The sequence below is a fragment of the Corvus brachyrhynchos genome, unplaced genomic scaffold, assembly GCF_000691975.1.
Source record: "Corvus brachyrhynchos isolate BGI_N302 unplaced genomic scaffold, ASM69197v1 scaffold101, whole genome shotgun sequence".
NCBI classification, from domain to species: domain Eukaryota; kingdom Metazoa; phylum Chordata; class Aves; order Passeriformes; family Corvidae; genus Corvus; species Corvus brachyrhynchos.
In genome coordinates, this window is record NW_008237239.1 from 19,445,476 (window position 1) to 19,461,864 (window position 16,389).

General features: G+C 35.8%; 1 protein-coding gene across 12 annotated transcripts in view; it reads left to right on the plus strand.

Moving 5' to 3' along the window:
- Window positions 1-16,389, plus strand: part of NRXN1 (neurexin 1) — a 672,391-nt gene that overhangs the window by 66,742 nt on the left and 589,260 nt on the right. For 8 of the 12 annotated variants that reach the window (XM_008630366.1, XM_008630367.1, XM_017730087.1 and 5 more), the window contains exons 2-4: window positions 6,880-6,897; window positions 11,523-11,552; window positions 12,350-12,361. The exons of 1 other annotated variant lie outside the window; for it this stretch is intronic. In XM_008630366.1, coding sequence (XP_008628588.1) covers window positions 11,537-11,552; window positions 12,350-12,361 — 28 coding nt within the window. In that variant the 5' untranslated portion in view covers window positions 6,880-6,897; window positions 11,523-11,536. The remainder of the gene's footprint in view (window positions 1-6,879; window positions 6,898-11,522; window positions 11,553-12,349; window positions 12,362-16,389) is intronic. 3 more of the 12 variants (XM_017730086.1, XM_017730088.1, XM_017730089.1) reach the window with 3 other exon arrangements.

Genomic DNA, 16,389 nt, shown 5'->3' on the forward strand with positions numbered 1-16,389 from the left:
CCACTGAGGAGGGAATGTGTTTAGTTGATTCACCTTCACATATGCAAATGATTTATTTCTCTTTTCATTACCTCTATTAATGTTACTAAATTCAATTATTAAAATAAAGTTGGTCCCTGGTTGCAGTTACTACAGCCATGACACAGACCCAGCAATGCTTGTCCCAGTGACTGATGAAAATTTCTTTAAAGAATAGATGTATTGTAGGCAAGTCATAAGTATAGTAAATATGAGAGTAGCAAGACCCATTTTGGAGAAAAAAAAAAACATTTAATGAGGTGGGGAAATATGGCCAAAGTAAAATTGCTTGGGATTGTAATACAATTTAAAAGGCAGTAACTTTTATATATGATCTCTCCCCTGAGACTGTTGAAGTTTGTATGGTAAAAACTATTAAGAGAAGAGAACAAGTATATTTCCAAAATTTCAGTTCCAGGAAGCAATTGAGAAAAAGGAGATGTAAGTATCAAAGATGTGCTTATTTGTTAACTTCCGTGGCTCCAAGGACACGAAATCCTATTCAGATGTGTAATATCTAAAAATATGTAACAATAGAATCATCATAGATTAATAGCATTAAACTAAAGCAATGTTGAATGTATTCATGTTTGATACACTTGTTATGATAAGCGTTAGAAAAGTGATAAATCTGCACAGGAATGAAATAACACAGAAAAAATATTGCCTCAGAAAGAGTAGTGATTTAATTACGTCTTGATTTGGATTCTGTTTTTCATCTGTTTCTCAGATAACTGGAGAAGATATTAAAAAATATAACAGGTGGTAGAAGTAAATTGTGGCTGGGGGTATTGTCCTGTTGTGAACCACAGGGAAAATAGGAATTTGTCTGAATTGTTTTTTTCACTCATTATATTTGAGTTCTTCATGGGAAATATTTCTCAGTGAAATCTTTTTGTAAATGATGCAGAGATTGGTTCTGAGAAAACAATTTATTTGAACACTTTTGTGTTTAACAGGGTGTCAAAGTATTTGCTGCTGTTTATGCTTGGTTTCTGTTCTCATTTAACTAGAGAAAATGCATAGATTCATAGGAGTTCTGGCCAGAATGTACCACAGTGAAAATGCTAACCTAACCTCCTAAATGGCAAAAGGCAGAATCTCTTCCAGTGATTCCTATAATGCAGCCCTACAAAAAGCAATGATTGATATACAGTGTCTGTTAGAGAAAGCCTCTCTCTAAAGAGTTCAGGGAAGAATTTCCAAGAATTGCCAATGCTTATTTTATCTTTATTGAATATTTTGTCTTCTTTTCAGTTTGAACTTTTCTGACTTTTGATCACAGTCTTTGTCTGATTGAAAGGACTTCCAGCTATCAGGAACTTTTGATAGTTATAGACTGCATTCAGACACCTCTTAATCTTACCTTGAGTATATTCTACAGATTGAGCATCTTAGGGCTTTCTTTGTAAGACATTGTTGCTGAGTTTTCTTAGGGTTTTAATGACATGAATGACTCTGGGGAAAGTTTTTTTCTGAAACCTCTCTCATTTGTTATTTTCTTTTAAATACATGACACTGGAACTAAACACAGTAAAGATTTTAGTTATGCCACAAAAAATAATGCCATATTCTATTTCTATTCATTATTTCTTTGCTTGTGCACTCAAAACTTGCACTGCCCCCCTTACTTGCTGCTTCACACTTGGAGCTCATCTACAGTAGCTTAACTCAAGTGATCTTGTCATTATTTCATTTTCAAAGCACTTGGGATACTGTCCAGAAAAATGGCCTCACTTAGAATAAATTCATGGATGTTACTGGGATTTACAGAAGCGTACTGAATTTGTGCTGATGGCTTTGTCTTGTAAAAAGCTGTTAAAAACACCTAATTGTGCCCTAATGATCCTCATTTGGCAGAAAGTCTTGTCCTTATTTTCAGTCAAGGCAGGCTGTTAGTGTTCCTGACAGGATCTCGCCTTTCTTTCCAGAAAAGAAGGGATCCTCAAAGAGACATAGGTAGAGAATGAAACTAGAATGGGGCCAAACTCCTGTTATTCTGAAATTTCTCCTTTCCACCCAAAAAATATCAATAAAGTCTCCTTCATATTTCTACCAACTGCACTGCAAAGTCCTCTGACTGGGTCTGTCCAAAGCTGTGTGGAGACTTGGATGGGCTGTACATTGATCTCAGACCTAATGAAGCCATGTGGAAATGTAGGAACTCCCAGGCCCTCTTCCCTAGATTCTGGTAGATTCATAGATTTTGTGTAAGAATTGCAACAGGTTTGGGAAATACTGTTTCCCTATTTACTCAAAACGCAAGAAGATGGCAACAAAATCAGAGTTCTGTACTAGGTGTCTGTATATTCCATTTCTAATTATTCATAATTGCAGTCAATAATGGCAATCAATATGTGCAGTGCATTTTTCAAAAGTACATTTCTAAGAAATGCAAATAATCCTAATGGAATTTGTGAGATACACAGCATTGAGAAGATCAATGCTCATGACCATGGATATTCAATATATTGCTTTAGTTCGTCATTATTGACTATATGACTGTTCAGGCTTTATAACATACTTCATATTTTCATATCCTTTGCAAATATTTTGTTTAGAACACCATGTCAATAAAACCAATTTCTCTACCAATCTGAGAAAGGGGACAAGCTAAATTACACTATCCAAGAAACGCTGAGAACAGTTCCACAGATAAATCTCCCCCTTGAAATGATATTTCTGAGTACAGTTTTTTTTTTTGTAGATAAATTTAGAGAGAAGAGTGATTATGCATTATTCTTTGAGAAAACAAAATTTTGTATCTTAAACTTCTAGCCATCAATTTTGTTGCAAGACACCTTCTTAATATAGCTTTATTTCAGGCTATTTCACCACTTGTCATACTTCTGAATCCCTTTTGAAATTTCATAGAATATGTCTGTGGTATGTCGTATCCTTCCTTTCTGGAATGTGATTGTGAATCACAATTGTCAAGAGAAAAAAAAAAAACGCTATAAAAATATAGCCACTGCTAATATGCTATTTCTTATAGTGTTGTTTCTGGTTTTGTAATTTCAAAATACTAATGTACTCTTTCTTCTGTCATGAAAATACAGTTCTTACATAATTGTGTGGTAAAGGTGTAAATACTCTAGCAGATGAAAAAAATGTAATAGCAGAAATAACCACTAAACATAGAAAGAGTCAGGTTTTGTTGGGTTTTTTTTAAATCAAGGTTTCCATGAAGAATTGCGAAATATTAAAATGATTCTTTAATTAGTAAAAATGTACTGTAAAAATATTATTCTCATTTTCATATCCCTAAAACACAGTGATATGCTAAAATAATTATAATTGGTTGTGCTTTTGCTGCAAAAAAAATATGGAGCAAAAACTGCTGTCAGTTCAGCATCATTTCAGCAGGGACAGCCTGAGACACTTTCTCTGGAGATAATAAGCCAGACTCACAGCCTGTGTGAGTTGTATAGTTCCTCTGATTTCAACTGTGTCATAACAGATTTAAATCAACTCAGTATTTGGCTCAATATGAACAGGCAACAGATTACACATGTAGCACTGAGAGCAGACTTTGGCTGGAGGAATTAGGCTGCAAACACAGAAAGTAGCAGGGCAATTGATTTTGTTGGTGGTGGGCATGGGGAAAGGTCTGAAATAAGAATTTGCCATGGATAAGAATCCTCTAGTTCTTCAAGTGAGGAGCTCGGGGCAAAGTGAAAAGTAGAAGAGTCCCCACATCTCTTTGAAGTCAGAATGCTGAAGAGAAAGTCACCTGTTTTCATGGTGAAAAGTCGTTGGTACAGTCAGCTGGTGCAGAGAAGGAAGGAGCTGCTCTGTGCCACTGCCTGCAGCATTTGGACCTGGCATTTTGGGTCCTGAAAACCTTGAGTTCCACTGTTGTCAAGAGCTACTCAGTAGACTGTAAGGTCCCTTAGAGTGGATGCATATAAATGTGGGTAAATTCTGACTGTGTGTGGCTAAATCATCAGCAGTGACAGAAATGCGTAGTACGGCTCTACTCTCCTCCAGCTACAGAAATTTTACACCAATGCAACTCTAATGACATAAATACAGTTACTCCTGATTTAAATGAGGAAAATTTTGTTCCCTCTGAACTGCAACTTGATTGTATACATAGCTTTCAAAGAGTTTCCCTTTTTCCTTTTTTTTTCTTCTTTTTTTTCCTTTTTTTTTTCCTTTTTTTTTTGTTTTGTTTGAAGAGTGGCTGGAGTAAGCAAAATGAATAAAAAGCAAGGCTAGAATTTGGGCCTTCTGGCTTCTTAGATTCTGCTTAGACGAACAGACTATGACAAGAAAATGGGAATCAGGAAAGCCAAATGAAGTGCTAGTGATATGGAAATATATCATCCATCACAAACAAACTACCTTAATTAAAGAAAAGTGCTCAACACTAATCTAATGTAAAAGCCTTGTAAAGTACCATAAAGAAGCTGAATTAATTTTTTTCTTAGATTGCAAAACTGTTTAAGATGGTTTAACTTACCATGACAAAAACCTGTGGAGGAATGAATTTTCATTGCTGTTTACTAGTGCATAGGGGTTTGGCTATATACACTGTTAATTCACAGAGTAGGAATTCGACTTTTTTCCATTTTATTTAATTCAAAATGTTTTGACAGCTTAACTTGCTATCACTTAAAAGTTTAATCAATCAGACATTTAGGGGAAGCTGCTCAGCTAGTATGAATCTTTCTGGTGAAAGTCATCAAAAAAGGCATACCAATTATTGCTAAGATAGAATTTTTACTCATGATAGAAAACAAAATATGCTAAACCCTGTAGCCAAATGAGTTTAACCATCTAATGCTGCCTATGATGTCATTTTCAGAACCCTTTTCTTTGACTCTGACATCATGAGGAACTGAACAGGCCTGTCAGCAAGTTTATATGCTGGTTTTAAAAAATCATGTTAAGCTAAGCATGGCCACCAAAAAGGACGCCATGACAGTGTTGATATTGCAATATATCAACACTGTGATAACCAGAATTAGATGAAAGAGCCTGCAGTTATACTACAACTGAAATAACTAATTAATTTTTCATTGAGTTTGGGTGTTTGGTTTTTTTTTTTACTTAAAGGAAGGAAATTACTGTATGCAGTTAAAGGTAGAAGGCTTTTCCAGAAAAGTTTTGCTAAGAGCTGCTATTTCTAATAGCCCAAACATCACCCTAATTTACGTCGTGTATAGAACATAACATCTGTATCTTGTGAAACTGGGTGTTCTGCATTTTCTCAGTGAATTTTATTCTATTTCTTGATTTAGGGTGTGTGAATGGAAAAGGTGAATTATAATATCTTAACTGTAGAACTAAAAACTGAGAAACTTAAACCCCTATTATTCATCATTTATAGCATTTATTATTTTTAAAGTGGTAAGATTTTCAAATTATTTGTTGGAATACTGTCTAGTTTTGATGACCTTTTTCAGTGCCTCCTGGAATTGACTTATAAAGGCTTTTCACTATGACAAGTGACACATTCTGGGAGGAAATGACTGTGCTTAAAAATATCATTAAGCCCAGTTCTGTGTAACTCATTTTCTTATTCTTTTATTGGATTACAATATATCAAAATTAGTTTAGTTTCATGGTCACATGAAAAGGCTTTATTCCTATGGGATGACTCCATGCAAAATGACCCATAATTGCAGAACTGGCCCTCAGTTTGCACTGGCTTCTGTGTGCTTCCTCCCTGGGAAGCATTGGGGGAGAAAACATAAACTGCAGCAAGGGGTTTCCCAGGCAGTCAGACTGCTGTGTTGTCGCCCTTCCCCGTCTCTTCGTTGGTTCCACACCATCCATCTCCTTGACTTCTGTGATGGTTTTCCTTCATTATTTTACCTCTCCCATTTTCTCTCTCCTATCCTCTCCTCAGTCATGATCATAATGGGTAGCAGAGAAATACTCCCTCAAAATCACCTTCCCAGTGGAGCAGTTGAGCGCTATAGATGCTAACATGAGTGTTGGGACACCAAGCCTCTTTCTCAGCTTTAAATTCTGTCCACTTCATTAGCAATTTTTAGTCCCCTTTTGCTTTGTAAGCTTTGGGAGAACCTTCTTTCTTGTGCCCCATATTGATGGCTGGGTTGGGGATGAAAGAACAAATTTTGCTTGTTGATGGCAGCCTTTCCTTCGTGAAATTTTCCTTAGGGAAAATTCCTTTGGTTATAATCTGGGGGCAGAACCCATCCTTGGCACTGCTGTGGCCTTTGCTGGCTGTACCAGGCAGAGAATTGATTTTTTACAGTGTGCAAGTTTCTTATGCTGACCAATTCTGTAGGACATGATCCAACAATTCTGAGTTATTCCACCCAGTTTAAGCGCCATTTTTTTCCCTGCTGGATTTGGAGATTTGACCCAATGACCAGAGTGCCTCACTAATGACTGCAGGATCAGCCATGCTGCCTGTGGTAACATCTTCTCAGCATATTCAAGAATTTAAGTTTTCTTAACTTTAAAATCATCTACTTCATCATCCAGGAGAATTCAGAATGGGAAAGTAGAACCAAATGAACTTAGAATCCCTATCACAAATGACTGGTGGCTTTAAAATATAGTTACAAAAGTCTTACAAGAAGAGCCTCTGATTAATAACTAACAATAATAATAATTGCATGTACAAAGAGCTTCAGTAAATCCTGTACAATTTTTTGCACTTTGGAAAGAGTATTGTTTTGTTTCATATCACATGCATTTTGTTAAGTAGAGGAAACACTGCTTCCCTGGTGCTTTTGTTTTTCCCTCTGGATTGTAGCAATGGAGCACTTGCATGTTGTGTTTGATGCCTTGCATGATAAAGACATGCAATGGCAAGTTCCAGTCTGCATGCTGCTTAATGAATGTTTTCCTTTTCTCTCCTTCCCTGTTATGTGCTTACAGAAGACAACTATGTGGAAGGTGGGTGCTTTCTACCTTATTTTCCTAAGCTCTTGTTTTTCCCTTCTGTTCAGTGGGGTTTTTTCTCCTTCTGCTTAATGTTATAAAAGTACACATACCAGTCAGTACGGTAAGTTGTATTTTTTCCCCCATAAAGGCAGAAAAGTTTATTAAATAAATGTGATTTCTTTTTTCATACAGAACTCAAGCAAAGCTCCTTGGCTTTTTGCTCTAATTCCAGAATATCCCCACTGAAACAAAAGGATTTGTACTTGTATGACTGATATCATATCCAAAATCTTTCTGGAGGTTTGCAGGACTGATTTCTTCTCATGTTCTGTATGAAAAACACTTCAAGAAACTATTTGTCTCATCAATGTGGAGCCTAAATCCTCCCAATAAGATAGTAATGCATGTTAAATTCACATCTTTTAATTGCTTAGGAAAATGGAAAGCGCTTTTCTCTTTAATACCACAAACCTTGCTTACTATTACATCCTTTACAGCACAAAGCTTTAGGAAAAAAGGTTTTCTGTCTAACTTTTTAGCATAATGCACTTGCCTTTTGGACATTGTGAAAGAGGAAGCATGTGATTTTAATAATTATGTTGGTATGTAATTAAATCCCTTTAAAGAAAGTATGGCATAGGGCAGTGGAAACTAAGGCACAATGCCATCTATCCTGAGCAGTGGTAAGTAAGTCTATTAGCTGGTAAAACATGCAAGTATATGATAGTTTTAAAGCCTTTTTGCTTTTAAGCCAAAAAGTGCAGGTGCTTTTTTATGTACAAATGTTTTTAAAAGTCTCTCTGGGGTGAATCTTTGCTGGATAAATGATTATCTATTGGAAAAAAAAAATAGTTTACCTATCTAAACTGAAAAATTGCTTTCATTTTACTTCCTTCCAATATTTTAAAAACTATTTTAAAAGCAAGGGCTTTGTAAAGTAACTCACATGCAAAGTGACTGCCCTGGAATGACTCTGACCCAGGGTGCTCATGTGAGCCACTCTGGGGCCTGAGTTCATTCAGGTTTCAAGCCACCATGGGCCACTGCCTGCCTGTTCTGAGGTGGTTTTCTCAAGCCTAGAAGTGCTGGTGCTTCATTCCTCTATGCTGCTGTATTCAAGGATGAAGATAGGTGCTCAGGTTTAACACATAGATGATGCTGTGCAATTTTATTAATATGTATGTTATCCCAAGGAGAAAGAAAATTCAAACAATTCTGGTGCTTTACTTGTGTGCACTTTCATGCTCGTACACGTCAATAAAATTTCATTTTCATTGTGAGATAAAAATGTATTCAACAACACTGGGATAGAAATTCTAGCTGAAAAACACAAAAGCCTAGAAATAACTACCTAATCTTGCATTTGATCTGTGCATAAAACTCTTAGTGGTGTCAACATGAGTCTCAAAATTTGAATTAGGTTCAGTACAACTAGATAAGGAGGTTCAATTGCATTTCACATATTCATTTATGCACAGCAGTACAAGATAAAACCTGGATAACAGTTAATCCAGACTTTACCTGAATCTAATTCTTCAAATTGCAACCTTAAATTTATTCCAACACAGGTTTGGGTACTTATGCATACAAAGCATGAATATGTAAAGAATGGAAGCACAGAATGGTGTATCCAAAGCACAACTTGAAAACTGAGCTAAAATTTTTCATCTTTGATCTCTGTGATATGTGAGCATATCTGTAAATTAGGTGACATAAGCAGACAGAAATATGTAGTATTAAATTTTGTATATACTGCTGGTAAAAAAGGCTGCTGTTTATTCATTTTACTGTAGTTGTACTAGACTTTAATACCTTCACTGCAGGTTTATCATGTTTAAATTTTGTTTTGGCCTGTGCTCTGCATGGAACTTACACACCAAACTATAATGATATCTTCATTTCCCCTTCCACTATCCACCCTGTGCCCCTTAACTCTCTCCTCTCAGAGCCAAGTTCAGGAGAGGGTTGGGGTGGATTACACAGGAGGGATTCCTTCTAAATCTTGAATTCCTAATTCACAAAGAAATTGAAGCAATGGTGCACAAATGAGTATTTTCAATGTATGGGATGCCTATATGTGGCTACTTAAGGAAAAAAACTTCCCAGGTCTATTTGTTGTGGTATTCTCTATTACAAGCAGACTTTCATTTTGCAAATCTAGCAGTGGTTGCTGATTTACCTGTATAATTTTAAAGCACTCTGTGGAATGATCAGGTACAGTACTAGTAATTCTTCACTCTTCCATAGCCTTCATCCATAGATTGCAAAAATAGAAAATAAGGTAAGTATCATTATGTGCCTTTAGCAAGGAAGTATAGGTGGCCTTAATGCTTGCAAATAAAATAGCATAAAGAGTCAAACAAAATACAGTGTCTTGAGGAGTGGTACCAAATTTTTTAATTGGTAGATGTTTGGTTTGAGCACTGTATATCTTTTACATTCACTTGACTGCCTTTTTTCATTGAACAACACTGTAAGTGACTCTTAAAATTCAAGTAGTTTTTATGATGATTTCAAGAGGCACTTCTGCTATTTACATTTTTTTTCTTCAAATTATGTAAGAGTCATCTATTTGCAACTGACCAATTTCACGTATCATTTTAACAAAAATAGTAGCTATCAAGCAGTGATAATCTGAAGCTGGACTTTTGTTTAGGTTCCTATAGCTACAAAGTTCATATGTAAATGTGAGCTAGTAAGAGATCACCTTCTTTGCATACCCCTGGGAGACAGGACAGTGATTTTTTTCACACCTTCTAAGAGCTGAAAGAGCTCACCTAAAGTAGTGGCTGAAAAGTCACTGTTTCATTAAAGAAAATACATGTTGCAATGTTCAACTGGTTTCAATTTTCCTCTATCAAATACAGTTAGGGTCAAGTCAAAAGTCTGAGATTTCTTGCTATAGTTGCCAACAACAAAAGTTAAAACCCAAAAGACTAATTAATCAATCACAGGAAGAGACTGATACTTCCAAAAGGCAGTGTAGCAGGGGATCTAAGCAAGGACACCCAGCACTAAAAGAATGAATTAAAAAAATATCACCTGGTCTTTATACTCTATCCAGCAAGCCTCTCTTGCAGCAACATTTACAGAGAAAGAACACCCATGAAAGCATTTCTATTCTCTTTCACATGCTGCAAACTGCCAATACAGCTGTGTGATGTTTCCCAAGCAATGCTGATGCAGGCATCCCTTCAGGATCACAGTCAGTTTTCGTTTGCATTGCTGTGAGCCCCAGGTAATCCCACCAGCTGCAGAGCACTGTATTTGGAAACACAATTTATTGCACAAGAGATGAGGCACATCAGGCCCTTCAGTTTAACTACACATCCAAAACGGGTGACTTTAAAAAGCAATAATTCAGCAAAACCATTGTTAGTCTACTTGGAGCATCACTTGAGATTTGGAACTGATAAGAGACGAATCCTTTCAGACTGATTGCAGTCGGGAGTATCGTCTTTGAACTACCCCCAAGTAGTGTGAGTCATTTGTGCACCTAATTTTCTTTGTGAATTAGAAATCATAGAAACTCTCTCTCTAGGAAGTCTGCTTTCCAATAAAGAGAAGGATATTTGATTGCTCACCTTCTTTGTGTGAATTAATTTAATTAATTGCAATTAAGAAAATAATGTATGGCTTTTTAAGAAGAGGAGCACATTTAACACATGAACAATTAATAAGTTCTGAAATGGATCCTAAGACAGCTAACTTCAAGAAGAATAAGCCTGTTTTTTAAGTCAGACATAAAAAGTGAAAAACCCTCATATATCTAGAAAAAATATTCTCCCTGCATCACATTATACTCAGTGAGATATAAGTATCATTTTACTATTGTGAATTAAAAAAGCTGAATATTTTTCCTTAAAGAGTAACAAAATTTGGCTCTGGATGAGTGATTATCATTATGGACATCTGCTTTGAAATGTCACTAGACCTATTCTGGTATGATGGGATTTCATCTCACAATACAAGTATAAAGCAAAATCTATTTCTCACAGATTTATGAAGTAGTTGCAATAGCTGTCTCTTAAATTTTCTTTATTACTATGTATTTTATATTGCATATGTAATAATTTGCCTTCTCTGGAACAAATTCATTCTACTGTCACATTTCACACAAATAAGGAGACATCCTTTGCATTATCATTTCAATGTGATGAAGACATTTTATTTAATTACCTGAAATGCTCATTTTTATGAGGGGAAAAAGATCAGACCCAGCCCATTTTTCAGGTTTAAACTTCTCCAGGGTTTCAACATCATTTCACATGTAGAGGACAGGAAGTCCTCCCAGCAAAGTGTTCAAAGCGATATAATCAAAATATGATAAAGACAGATGTATTATTAAAGGAATTGGTTGAATTTGAAAGCATTTTATTATTTTCTGTCATTGCAAATACTGCACAGAAAAAAAAAAGTACACAATAAACCAGCACCCAGTGTTTGAATTGCAGTTCTGTTACTCGTAGCCCAAAGCATTCCAACCAGTGGTTGAAAAATGCTCTTTGATTTCCCTCTGTGATACAGACATCTCATAGGAAACAGATGCCTGTCACAAAACATTTTTGTCAGTGTGACAACACCACCTTCCCGTGCTCCCTTGTTCATTGCTGACTGTGCTCTTGTTTCCCTTCAAGGTCTGGCGCACCTGATGATGGGCGACCAAGGTATGGGCTCTGTTCCTTTTCCACTCTGCTTTCATTGTTTCTTCTTGTTCTGTAGCTGCTTTGAATCCATCACTGCAACTGATGGGCAAATGCTTGAAAGCTGTCTTTGGCTGCAAAGAAACACATGGTTTTAGTCACATCTTTTTCTTATCTCATTTTTTGGTTTTTTTGTTTGCTCCATAAGCTTTTGTCCTTCCTGCCTCCTCAACTCCCCCTCTTGCAGTACAATAACTAAAAAGAGGTGAGAGAAATAAGAAAGTTATTAAGAAAATTTCATGTATTTATCAGAAAATACAATTATGGGTGATTCTGTAAAAGATAAAGTGCAAGGCCTCTCTTCAGATAGCTCCTGAAAGAAGATACTCCTCTTGTCACATTGTACACATTGAAGAGTCCATTTGCATTAATGCATGGCTGATTGGAATTGTGCAGAAAGCACCTGCTCCTGGCTTCTGGAATGCTGAGAGTACAATTTTGCTACCTAACAAAACCAGTGATTTTTTTCCTCCTAACCATTGTCCATGTTACTTTTGTGGCAGTCTTTCTTATCTAAGCATGGGTTATTTCTGTGTTTCTCTGCATGTACATGATTGGGAAGAAATAAACTAAATCCCTACTATGACACTGATTGCATCTCCATTTGTCTTCAGGCACTTACCTTATACTTTGTCTCTTCATGTTCAGATACTATTGCATTTACATGTACTCATGACTCTTACTGTTGTTTCTCTCCTCTTCTTTATTCTCTTTTTGTCTGGAAATGCTTTCTTCATGGAACCATTTCACCAAATCCATAGGTAAAAGTAAAGGTATTACATGATTTTCTTTCTTTTTAATGCCCTCAGTATACTTTAATGTATGTATAAATAATGCAAGTAAATGTAAAATTTTTGCACTGATAACATGAGGTAGGTATATTCTTACAGTAAATATTTCATGGATATCAAGGTAAGGAGAATTATCCTAAAGTACCTAAAGGCTGGCCATTTTCAAAGTTTGTCTCCTGGTTTTGAGAGAGATGTAAAGCTCTGGCAGTGATAAAAGAGGCTACAGTTACAGGAAGTGTTCAGGATGAAATAACAGCCATATTTTGAGGTATGCCTTGTTCTGTTCTGAAAGAGTTGTAGTCTGAACCACCAGACACAGAAAAAAAAGTGTGATGTTGTTCCGTAGAGACTCTCTGGAGATAATCTGTCCAGGTTCAGTCCACAGCTTGATGTATGTTTTAAATGGGAATAGCACTAACTTTAGCAAGTCTTTGCTCTGAGAGTTTTCTTGTATATTAATCACTTTGAGCATATCCGAGATAAGAATTGGACAAAGGAATGAGGAAGAATAAAAGCCAAAGAGAAGTGTGGGGTTTCTTTCAGATTTTTTTTTATTCTTTTTGTTTCTTTATGTAAAGAATGCCAGCCATGTTTACTTCCCTTCTCCCAGAGGAAACAATGCAGTAGGGGCACGATTTTTCTCCTGTATATATAAACACCAGGTTTTGCTACAAGGACACTTGTTCACAGGCATTGTGTAAATATATTTTTATAATAAGAAGCTGGTCATTAAAACCCCATTTAATCCTGTTACTTGTGATGAATAATACAGTTTTATTCATCTTAAGCATTTGTCAGGGGGTGGGTATTCTTTGTATATATCAGAAATCAAATTTGCATGGTCATAGCTGCAAATAGTTAAACTAACTAGTTAAATTAGAAACAAACTTCCAGGTTTGCTGGTGTCTTGGCTGATTTAGTGTTTCCATACCTAGAAAGCTCATGTGATGCAAAGACTGTAAATACAAATCTGTAGTGTCTCACTCCTCCTCATATCAGACCCCCTGGAAAGACTCTGTACTTGTATAGGTGGGATACCATTTAAAGGGTTGTGTGTGTCCTGGAACTCTACATCTTCTTGCTGAGCAAAAGGTTTTAAGCAAGTATGAAAAACAATCTGCTGATTTCTGCATTTTATAGGATCATTTCATTTTGTTTGGAGTATCCTTTTGTTTTTCTTAATCGTACCTAGTATGTATGACTTCCTTATTATTACTATCTTATTCCTAATCAGTAGATATCCTGGCTGCAGTTACCTTAAAATGACATTTCATATTAACTGAACCTTGACATTATAGATAATTTTTATTAATAATGCAGAATTATTTTTCTAGATTGTTCTGTATAAATGAATAAATGATGTAGTGTGTACGACACCAAAGGGGCTTTTCGTGTGAAAGGATTAAAATATAAACATTATGAATATTTATTATTAGTAGTAGCTGATCTGGAGAGCAGATTTTTAGCAAAACAGAAACTTTTCAAGTATTGTGCAACATTTAGACATTTATATTTTTATTTTTAAAGGTTTAACAACTATATTCACCAAAAAATTACCTTGTATATATTAGTTACATTTAGTGTTCAATAATGTGCCATGTAACATAATTTATACACCAATTACCAGTCATCTAATCATTTGACTACATTTTTCTTTTCATATTTTAATTTTTATTAGATTTTTTCAGTTAATATAGAGATAATCATTACTGTGTTTTGAGAATCACAATATTTCTGCACATATAATGGTGTATATTTGTTCAAATGGATGGAAAGGATTTATACGTGTACCACTCCAGTTGCTTGTAACAGAAAATATCCCTCAATATTGCACCATATCCTCAACCAGCAAAAAACAGCCTCATTTGGTTGACTATCCTGAAAATTTATTAATATCAGCTATTGAAACATGTGGCCTTGAAACAGTTGTGATAACACACATTCGTAACACATGACAATATGAAAAATTAGGAGGGTGATGGAAAGGAGTGAAGGGAAAAAAGAGGAAACAGCTTCGTTACAAGTTCCATTCCTTAAGAGGTATGCAAGGTCAGTAATTGCAAAATTCAGAGTGAATTAATCTTATTTTGGAAATATAAGCAATAAAACACTTTTAAGAAGCTTTACAATGTAATTTGTCCTGAGTATAAAATGCTGAAGCATCACCATCTCCTTTAATTGTGTAGATATTCTTTGGGGTACTGGAAAAGGAAAAAAAAAATATCAGCATATCTTCAGAATTAGGGCAGGGTGTTAACGAGGTAGGGACCTGGTGTTGACAGAGGAAGGAGAGTCGAGCAGCCTCTCCAACTGGACAAGCAATACTAAATCCAGTACCATCTCATGACGCCCCTGATGTTTGTCGTTAATTGTAAATCTAAATTGGGATACTCTGGGTAATCTCCCCACAAATTAATCCTTGTAGATGCTATGCCTAATTCTAGGAAGAGCTGCAGTCTTTTAGTTATACTGGCATTCGTTTATTTTCTGATAAGCGCCATATATTCAGAAATACTTAGGAATTCCTTTTTCAGTCCCTGGAAATAACCTGGCTGTATAGAAATCTAGCAGCAGGGTTGTCATCGCTCTGATGGTGAAAATACATAGGCAAGGTAAAGTTTGTAAATGGTGTTTGTGTTTTCATTAGAGTACTTGAAAATGCTACCCAGAACAATTTTTTAAATTCAAAGCAAACCTTAAATCTGCTGTTCATAACAGACAGATTTGTTTGCCCCAAACAAATTTGTATCTAAAAAAATTTTGTCTGTTTTCTCCAACTGTTGGAAGTGGTCTAATAAAACCACCATTTCCACCTATAGGCCTTATCTCATCAAAGTAATGAAGAATTATTTTGTGATGAATAGTAATACAACTAAATTTACACAGCAACTAATGTAAAACACTCAATTTCTTTATTAAAAAAAAAAAAATCCCATCCCCTCCTTTTAGTATTCTTTTGGTGAGCAATGAAAGAAATTTATAATTCAGAAACTATAACAGTGACATGTATTACTTCGTTTTTTATACTGCAGTTCTCTTAAGCCTATACATATTTTTACCTATAGTTTATTTCTATGTAATTATCATACTTTTGACTACATATATTACTCATTCTATACCTAAGTACTATGTTCATACTCCTGTTCTATTATTTTAGAAATTATGTGCAGCTTTAAATTGTACGTGAGTCGCTCAGGTTCGTAACAAACTATTAAATGTTAGCTAGCTGAGCAATAAGTGTTTCTACCAAAAGATTGGTAGTACAACTGCAATTTATTGTATTAGATTGCAGGCTTTTGATGTGATGCTATTTGCTATACTGTGTATAAATGCTGAAGAAGGACTTCAGAATGGCAATTTAGGTATCTGCCAACTTCCTTGACAAAGGAGAGCAAGTTTTTTATTGCACAAGCTATCATACAATATCTGTAACGCCAAAGTGATGCCACTAATTTGTTAATTGTCAATCACACAATTCATTTGACAACTGGAAAAATAGAGCACTGAAAAATAAAAGCAATTTAAATAAATCCTTAAACAATCATGAGCATAAAAGTGGTATGTTATAGCTAAGTAATTACGTAGTGCTTGTGTCATGCAACACAAATCTTACCTTGTGCCAGTAACCTCCCCTAACATCAAACTGTGTGGAGTTCAGTCATTAACCTTCCTGCCACCACAAATTCATCTTACTGCGATGACTTTCATTTTTGCTCTGGTTTCGAAGAACTAAAGTGGTCTTGGCTTCTTGCACTCTCTGATCTTTCACGGATCATTGAAAAGCCTGTCCTCTCCTCATCTGCTTTGGTGTGTGCTGAGAAAGTGGGGCCTGAGAGTGGGCCTGAGAGACAGCCATCCCCCAGCCTTCCCTGACCCGAGCCCCCAACAATCCAGAGGCTTTTAAATGCTTTGTTACAGCCCTGGGCTGTAACACAGCTCCTTATTTTTTGGCCCAGTGCCCTGATGACATGGAATCAGTTTTACGCCTTCTCAGCTGCAGTTGGCTTTTG